We start from the raw sequence: 9,769 nt of genomic DNA on the forward strand, positions 1-9,769 counted from the left end.
TTACCACTCGTTCAACAGGGGAAGATATTTTTAATTCGATGGATAGCTTTTTCAGAGTAAATGAAATTGACTGGGACTGCATTGGAATTTGTACAGACGGGGAGAAATCAATGACAGGGAGGAACAAAGGAGCAGTAGCTCTCATCTGAAAAGTTGCACCACCAGTACCATCAGCATCCACTGAGAAGCTCTAGCGACAAAAAACATGCCAGATTAACTTTTGTTTGTATTTAACGATGTGAAAATCGTCAACTTCATAAAAGCTTGTCCATTAAATGCACATATTTTTTGCACAATATGCAACGAAATGGGCAGCAAGCACGAAACACTTCTGCTGCACACAGAAGAGTGCTGTTATCACGTGGAAAAGTCTTGTCAAGAATTTTGAGCTCAGATGGGAAGTGCAGGATTTTTTGGTTCATAACCCATATCACTTGTCTTCATTCTTGCAAGATAACATCTGGCTTCAGAAGCTGGCACATCTGGCAGACATACTGTATTTTCTACTCTTAATTAACTTAATTTAAGCTTTTAACACCCAGTACAAAGTTGAAGCACTTATTACTAACAAGGTATGAAAGAAGAGGCGTTGCAATATATAAAAACAACAAGATTAGGTTTGAGAATATAATATAGTAATGAAAGAGGTAATAAGAGTGGTATTTATGTATTCTATTTATGTATTTATTTATTTCTATGAAGTTTGTTTTTTTATTTGAATATATTATGTTAGTAGTTCCTCACTCCAGCTCAGTGGGTGGCAGTAATGCACCTAAAAGATGGTTTGCCAACCACCAAGAAACAAAAGAAGAAGGAGAAGAAACAAAAGAAGGAGAAGAAGAAGAAGGAGAAGAAGAAGGAGAAGAAGAAGAAGAAGGAGAAGAAGAAGAAGAAGAAGGAGAAGAAGGAGAAGAAGAAGAAGGAGGAGAAGAATAAGAAGAAGAAGAAGAAGAAGAAGAAGAAGGAGGAGAAGAAGAAGAAGAAGAAGAAGAAGAAGAAGAAACAAAAGAAGAAGGAGAAGGAGAAGAAGAAGGAGAAGAAGAATTATTCACAGCTGCAGAGTCTTCTGAGGAGAGGTGAGTAATTCCCAGTTTTTCTCTCTTTAGACCATTATAAACTACACTTTACTCTGGAGGTAGTTTCTGTCTTGTTTTAATGGAGTACAGCGCTGTTTGAACACTTAGATCAGCAGACAACAAACATGATGTGAGGAAAACATGCTCAATTCATCAAGCTCTGAGTGATTTAGTGTTTTATATGTTCGTGTGAATGATTGTTTCAGTGTTTGGACTGATAATGTTACTGCTACTGAATGGGGAAGGGATGCTAAACAATATCAATATTGCTGCTGCCATTTTTGTGTTAAAGTGTTTTTATTCACAAGAACAAGTTACATGTATATAACAAACATTATACATGATGTAAACAATAATACACTAGAGGGGCTGTTTACTAATACAGATTTATACAAAACTATTAAAGCGTTTACAAACTTTCACCGTTTTAATTGCCTTTTGTTTCAAAGACAATCATATAGTATCAATATAATGCTCCATTTCCTTCCTAAAAGAGAAAAACAAGGTTTGTGAATATGAAATTTTGCATATAAAATAATAAGATTTATCATTAAACATGATCGTGTTGATCATGTTTAATGACTGTCAATGTTTTGTACAATAAAATCACAGACATTTTTCCAAAATGTTTTTACAAAAGAGCAATGCCAAAGCAAATGTACCACAGTTTCATGGCAACTGACACAAAAAGAGCAACTAAAATCCATATCAGATTTCAATTTTACCAAATAATATTTGGCTGGGTAAATCCTGTGTATAACTTTAAATGATACTTCCTTTACCTTGTTAAGGTAATTAAATAATGATTAGGTATTAACCAAACCTTTTTCCAAATGATATTGTCTGTCAGGTGATTCCAATATGAACAAACATAAGGCAAAAACACAATATCTCGTTGAAATAAAGCTCTTACGGTCAGAACTGCTGTGTGACTTAAGAGAAAAACAAATGTTACCAATATAAGAACTTATTATATTAGGCAGAGAGCACTGTTGGATGTTAATTCTTTAATAACATACAAACTTCAGGAGAAATAGTCCCCTGCTGTTACAGGAATCTTATACTGTTCCAAAAATTCACCATAAAAGCGCTTTGAATTGTTTTTAGCTTTATTTGTTGTTTTTCATTTAAATGTGAAGTTTTAAAATTTTATTGTATGCATTTGACCTTTTTATGTAATTTCTTAATTTTTAAAATGTGTATATGTAGTATTTATAAAGTTTTAGCTTTTAGTTTTGGATCTGTTTTTAGTTGTTTTAATACTACTGTAACGTAATACAAGTAATATTAATATGTAATTTAAAGAAATAGTTTAATTTAGCTCAAAGGGAATAATTTATGATTTTATAGAGATTTGAACAGAATCAGTGTTACGGCGATTCACTGAACGAGCCGTATGACAAACTCTGCACTGGATATTAAAATCCAAAATATAGTGAAAACACTATTTAATAGCACAGTAACAAGATCGGCAGTTTAAGACATTAACTTGTGAGCACAAAACACAAGATACTTCTATTTTCAATAGAAATAAGATTTGATTTCTATAAACCTAAGACATAAACTAATCTAACATATGAACACAAGCATTCACATGTTGCAGAAAGGGAGAAAGTGAGGAAAGGATGAGTTTAAGAGAATGGAAATGTGAAATCCCAGGTTTACAGCAATATGTTCCATTGCATAGACCTGAACAACCATCAATCACTTATTTAACCCTCGCTTTGAGTTTCTCAATGAGGCTAAAATTGATATTAAATACACCAATTCAGTTTGGAGGCGTTACTTGCTTGCTTTGCCTGTGTTACAGGGTTTCTTTTGTGTCGTCGTTGCAGACAGGGGGTTCCCCGAAGTGTCTGATTGGCTGGAAGTTCAGTAGTCTTTGAGGTGAGGTCTTGGGCGTTGTGTGGCATAAGGCGCATGGCAGATAGTGCAAACCAGTTAAATAAAAACAAAACTGTGCAGATATATTTGTAGTGCAAAAAGAGCTTATCAATCTGAGAACATTGTAGAAAAATAAAAAAGATAGATAAAGTGACATAAGGCACATGGCAGAATAGATAGAGTGCAAACCAGTTAAATAAAACAAAAAATGTGCAGATATATGTGTAGTGCAAAAAGAGCTTGTCAGTCTGTTAAATTGACAGGAGAACAGTCTTTTTATGAGACTATCCGAGGAGGTAGTTTGCAGTGAATGCTGGATGAGGTAGTGATCAGTCCAATGCTGCACAAGTGAGAGGTGCTGGTCACAGTTTGTAAGTAGGTGGGGGTGGCTGGTCCTGGGGGTGTGGGGAGCCAGAGGGTGGGGTGGGGGGGGTCTCATAGTGTCAGAGTTCAGTGTTGTATGGGGTAAAAAGAGGGGAGGGGGGTCAAGGATGGGAGGGAGTTCAGCTTTCTGACAGCCTGATGTATGAAGCTGTCCTTCAGTTTGCTGGTCCTCGCCTGGAGGCTCCGCAGTCTCCTCCCTGATGGCAGCAGACTGAAGAAGCTGTGTGTCGGGTGGGTGGGATCACCTGCAATGCGGAGGGCTTTGCGGGTGAGACGGGTGCTGTAAATGTCCTGGAGGGAGGGGAGAGAGACACCAATGATCTTCTCAGCTGCTCTCACTATTTGCTGAAGTGACTTGCGGCAGGATGCGTTGCAAGCGCCATACCACACAGTGATGCAGCTGGTTAGGATGCTCTCGATGATGCCTCTGTAGAAGGTGCACATGATGGGTGTCGGGGCTCTGGCTCTTCTGAGTTTGCGGAGGAAGTAGAGACGCTGCTGTGCTTTCTTGGCCAGTGCTACAGTGTTGTTAGTCCAGGAGAGAGGTCCTCTTTGATGTGCACACCCAGGAACTTGGTGCTGCTCACTCTCTCCACAGTCACACCGTTGATGGTCAGAGGGGCATGCTGAGTGTGTACTCTCCTGAAGTCAACAACAATCTCCTTCGTCTTCTACACATTCAGAGAGAGATTGTTGTCACTGCACCACCCGGCCAGGTGGCTCACCTCACTCCTGTAGTTTGTCTCATCTCTGTTGCTGATGAGACCCACCACAGTTGTGTCATCCGCAAACTTAATGATCAGGTTAGAGTTGTGTGACGGTGTGCAGTCGTGGGTCAGCAGAGTGAAGAGGAGGGGGCTCAGCACACATCCTTGGGGGGCCCCAGTGTTCAGTGTGATGGTGCTGGATGTGTTACTGCCAACCCGTACTGCTTGAGGTCTCCCGGTCAGGAAGTCCAACAGCCAGTTGCACAGAGAGGTGTTGAGCCCCAGCTGGACCAGTTTGTGTGTGAGCTGTTGAGGGATGATTGTGTTGAATGCTGAACTGAAGTCTATGAACAGCATCCTGACATACAAGTCTTTTTTGTCCAGATGTGTGAGGGCTGGGTGGAGGGCAGTGGCGATGGCATCATCGGTCGAGCGGTTGGACCTATATGCAAACTGGAAGGGGTCAAGTGAGGGGGGGAGGACAGACTTGATGTGGTGCATGACTAGCCGTTCAAAGCACTTCATGAGAATAGGAGTGAGTGCTATTGGACGGTAGTCATTGAAACAGGATGGAGATGACTTCTTCGGGACTGGAATGATGGTGGTAGCTTTGAAGCATGTGGGGACAACGGCCTGATTTAGCAAGATGTTGAAGATGTCTGTGAAGACATCAGTGAGTTCCACTGCACAGTCTCTCAGTACACGCCCAGGAATGTTGTCAGGACCCGGAGCTTTGCGTGCATTCATCCTGCTGAGGGACCTCCTCACGCTGTCCGGGGACAGCGTCATCACCTGGTCGCCTAGTCTTCTGTGCAGTGGTGCTGTTTTGTGCCTCAAAGCGAGCAAAGAAGGCATTCAGCTCGTTCAGCAGGGGGTGCTGTCACAGGTCTGTGGTGGGGGCTTGTAGTCCGTGATGGTCTGTATCCCCTGCCACAAGCTCAGAGAGTCTCTGCTGTCGCTGAAACGATGGGCTATCCTCCTGGAGTACTGTCTCTTGACCTCTCTGATGCCGCGGGATAGGTTGGCCCTAGCTGTCTTCAGGCCCTCCTCATCTCCAGCTCTAAAGGCAGCGTTCCGAGCCTTCAGCAATCTGTAGACTTCCCCTGTCATCCACGGCTTCTGGTTAGCCCGGACAGTGATGGACTTTGTGACCGTTACATCATCAATGCACTTGGAGATGTAGGCAGTGACAGTCTCCGAGTACTCTTGGAGGTCTGTAGTGTTGTTGTATGTGGCAGCCTGTTTAAACATATTCCAGTCAGTGGTGTCAAAGCAGTCCTGAAGTGCCTCTGACGACCCTTCCGGCCACACTTGAATCTGTTTGTGTATTGGTTTGATGACTTTGACGAGCGGTCTGTATGCAGGCATTAGCATGATAGTGATGTGGTCTGAGGCTCCGAGGTGGGGGAGGGGGAGGGCCTTGTAAGCTCCTCTCTGGGTGGTGTAAACAAAGTCCAGGGTATTTTTTCCCCTTGTTGGAAAGTCTATGTGTTGATGTATTTTTGGGAACACACTCTTTAAGTCTGTGTGGTTGAAATCCCCAGCCAAGATGAGAAAGGCATCTGGGTGGGCTGTCTGCTGCTCACTGGTGTGCTGGTACAGTTCATTTAGTGCCTCACTCCTGATGTTGTTGTTGGAGCTGGGAGGGATGTATACAGCAACTAGCAGTATGGCTGAATATTCCCTCGGTAGATAGAACGGCCGGCACTTAATAATCATAAACTCCACCAGGGGTGAGCAGTATTTTCAGACCACAACAGCGTGGCGACACCCTGCATCATTGATGTAAACACAAAGCCCGCTGCCGCGGATCTTACCTCCCTCGACGAGAGCTCTGTCAGCTCGATAGCGTGTTAGCTGGTCGAGCTGTATGGCGCAGTCCGGTACGCTGTTGTTAAGCCATGTTTCCGTAAACACAAAAACACAACAGTCTCTTACAGTCCTCTGAGTCGAGCGGAGTAGTCGGATGTAGTCCAGTTTATTGTCCAAAGAGCGTACGTTCGCCAGTACGATGGTGGGGATAGCTGGCTTGTGTGGGTTGGCCGCTAGCCTAGCTCGGATACCTCCGCGCTTACCCCTCTTCTGCTTCCTCTCACGCCGCTTGTAGCGCCTCCGCTGTGGGCGAGATGCAGTAGTGGGGGTCGGTGATGGAGTAGGCTTTCGGAACAGACCGAGGTCCCGCAGCTCTTCGGCGTGTGCTGAGTTTAACTCAAAAAATGTGATTCTGCCGACATCGAGCAGAAACTCACGACTGTATGCACGCTTAGACGAGACGAAGATGTGCAAAAACATTGCGACTTACAAGACAAAAAACACGAAAACACCGTTCTGTCGGGAGAGAGAGAAGCTGCTGCGATTGTGCGCGCCGCCATTTTAGTTGGTTGTAACCACCTTGTTACTTTTATGCATTATTCTGTTCATTGTTATGAGTCAGAAATGACAAGAAGGCAGCTTCCCGCTATACAAAGTCAATGGAGCGTGCTGGATTGTGTGGGCGTGTGCTAAATGTGCTCTGTCTCTATAGTCCAGGGTTCCTCAATAGGTGGCCCGTGAGAGAAAACGGTTTGGTCTGCGCTAATTTCAAATAAAGTGGCATGAAAAATCAAATGCAGCATCAGAAAGCGACATTAATTTACTTCGTGTCATCACCAAACACCAATGACTTGTACAAACACTATAAGGACAAAAGTGTTGGGTGTTCTTTAGAACAGAAGAAGGCACTAACAAAACTGTGGCAGCAAAGATGGAAACATAATTCATGTTTTTAAAATTGTATTTCCATCTCTGTTGCAACAGTTTTGGAAGTGTCTAAAATGACAGTACCCTTATATACAAGTCATTAGTGTTTGGTGATTAGGTTTTGGCTCAAGGTCTGCATATAAAGTCACACTAGAAGAGTTCAGCTGGGATCAGGACTTGTCTTTCTGCAGATCAGTCAAGTTCTTCCACACTGACTCAATCAATCATGTCTTTTTGAACTGTGTCTTATACACAGAGACACTGTCATGTTAGAATAGAAAAGAGTCCTGTCCAAACTGTTGCTATAAAATTAGAAGCACACAATTCCCTAGAATATCATTATATGCTTAAACATTAAGATTTGTACTCATGGAAATTACTAAAGTAGTCAAACATTGGGGGTGCCAATACTTCTGGCAATATAGTGTATTTACCTGTAGTTGTTAATGAAGATGGGTGTCATCAGATTTCTGTTTATGCTTTTATTTTTCATGCTTACTGTTATTTAGAAAGACAGATGACAGAAATACACAGAATGTGTGAATTAGCACTTATGTGAGTGCAGTGTTACTGAATGAGCATTTTAAACTGATGTGCTTTACACTCTTACTTTTGTGTCGACACTCTTTTAATACAGTGATATAATGATTTACAAAGAGACAACACTTCTTGATTTCTTGTTGATTTTGGCAAATCTCCACACAGATATTTAGTTGGAATATTCTCATCAGTTTACAAGTGAAGACGAGCATCAGATCATCAGGAAGAAATCTGTAAAGACTAAGTTTATTAAAGAGGACAGAGAGAAGATGGGAGATCCAGAACCCTGCAGAATCAAACACACTGAAGATACTCAACAACTAACAGGTTGCTCTTTATTCTTCATTCTTCATTAATAATGCTGACGGTTAGAAAGATTCACGTAGTGTTAGATTTTGTTTGTTGTAATTGAAAAAAATCTTTAGAGCTTTGCAATAATATTACTAAATAATCAAATAATAAGGGACACTTTTTATGTATTGGGTACTTTTTTGACACAAGCAAGTTCTTTGTACAGAAACATGGGATTTGTGACTAATATTTTAAAAATCATAATTTGAAGATCAATGTACCGCAATCATGGAAAGTTTCAGGGACATATATAAATGTACTAGATGTATTTATAAAACTGCATCACAATTATCAAAATTTTGCATAGCAATTGTCTACTTTCCACTTACATCAGGGTTCAATTTTGTCTTTTTACTTTATTATGAGTTACTGACAAAGGAACTGTTTTTATTTCAGAGATGATTGAACAAAATGAGGACAATGAAGAATTGAATGAAGTTGAGGCGAAAAATCACTTCAAAACTGGAGAAAATGTTTTGAGTTGCTGTCAAAGCAAACCGATAATATTAAGGAAAACAAAAAACAAGAAATCTTTCACCTGCACTCAGTGTGGAATGAGTTTGACATGCAAATATAGTCTTGAGCTTCACATGAGAGTTCATACTGGAGATAAACCGTACAAGTGTTCACACTGCGACAAGAGATTCAGTCAGTCTGGAGACCTGAAAATACATGAGAGGATTCACACTGGAGATAAACCGTACACATGTGATCAGTGCGGGAAGAGTTTCATATTAAAAAGACAATTTACAGCACATATGAGTATTCATACTGGAGAGAAACTGTTCACTTGTGATCAGTGCGGGAAGAGTTTCTCACAATCATCAACCCTTAAGAAACACAGGAACATCCACACTAGAGAGAAACTGCACACATGTGATCAATGCAGGAAAACATTTTTGAGCGCTTCAAACCTGAAGAATCACCTGAGAGTTCATACAAAGGAGAAACCACATTCATGTAATTTGTGTGGAAAGAGTTTTTCACATCTACAAAGTTTGAAAGAACATCAGAAAATACACACTGGTGTGAGAGAGTACATGTCCTTTGAGTGTGAGAAGACTTTTACTACAGCGACCCGTTTAAAACAACATGAGAGGATTCACACTGGAGAAAAACCTTACAAGTGTTCACACTGCGACAAGAGATTCAGTCAGTCAACACATCTGAAAACACATGAAATGATCCACTCTGGAGAGAAACCGTATCACTGCACTGCATGTGGGAAGCGTTTCACTCATTCATCTAATCTACACAGACACATAAAAAACAATCACAGTAGTGTAGATCATCTTCAGATCCAGCACGTTCAGGTCTGATGCCGCGTCCTCAACAAATGTGACACAATAATGCATCTAACAACAAAATATCATCAGGATAAATCTGTCATAACAAGCGACATGACAAATATATAAAGTTAATCTTCATCTTCAAAACCAGAGATTCAGAATTTTTGTATGCCATTATTTACTTGAATACTAATCTTAGACCTTAGTGTTTTCTGTAGTATCAAAATTATATATAAGCTTTTTATATATAAAACTTAAACACTAAAAATGCTTTCATATTCGTGCATTTACAAACATATAGCCTATTTTGTATTGATTTTTTTTCTATAATAGTAATTTGTTCAAACATGCTGTTTATTTGCTATATGCTTTTACGTTTCAGAATTGAAAGCCACTGTTTTTTTCTTGATTTTTTTAAATTAAATAGCTGATAAGAAGGCAAGGCAAGGCAAGTTTATTTATATAGCACATTTCATACACAGTGGTAATTCAAAGTGCTTTACATAAAAGAAAGTGAAATAGACATTAAAAAGCCATAAAAACATGGAAATTGAAATAATAAAAACAAGGAAGTTTAAAATGATATAGATATTGATTTAAAATAAATTTAAAGAAAATTATTATACATAAAATGTATTGCAGTCAGTTGGGACATATAGCACAGTGCTCATTCAACAAATGCACAGTTAAACAGATGAGTTTTGAGTCTTACATTTACATTTTACATTTATGCATTTAGCAGACACTTTTATCCAAAGCGACTTACATTACATTCAAGTTACAGTTTTTACATTTTATC

General features: G+C 40.1%; 1 protein-coding gene across 1 annotated transcript; it reads left to right on the forward strand.

The window, feature by feature from the left end:
• Window positions 1–766: 766 nt before the first annotated feature.
• On the forward strand, window positions 767–9,568 carry LOC306868644 (uncharacterized protein; the record flags this gene model as incomplete). Its single annotated transcript, XM_079414903.1, has 3 exons — window positions 767–1,076; window positions 7,496–7,657; window positions 8,078–9,568. The coding sequence occupies 2 exons, from the start codon at window positions 767–769 to the stop codon at window positions 7,501–7,503; spliced, it is 318 nt and encodes a 105-aa protein (XP_079271029.1). The 3' UTR covers window positions 7,504–7,657; window positions 8,078–9,568.
• Between the last annotated feature and the right edge of the window lie 201 nt (window positions 9,569–9,769).

This window comes from Barbus barbus (genome assembly GCF_936440315.1).
Source record: "Barbus barbus genome assembly, chromosome: 4".
Lineage (NCBI taxonomy): Eukaryota > Metazoa > Chordata > Actinopteri > Cypriniformes > Cyprinidae > Barbus > Barbus barbus.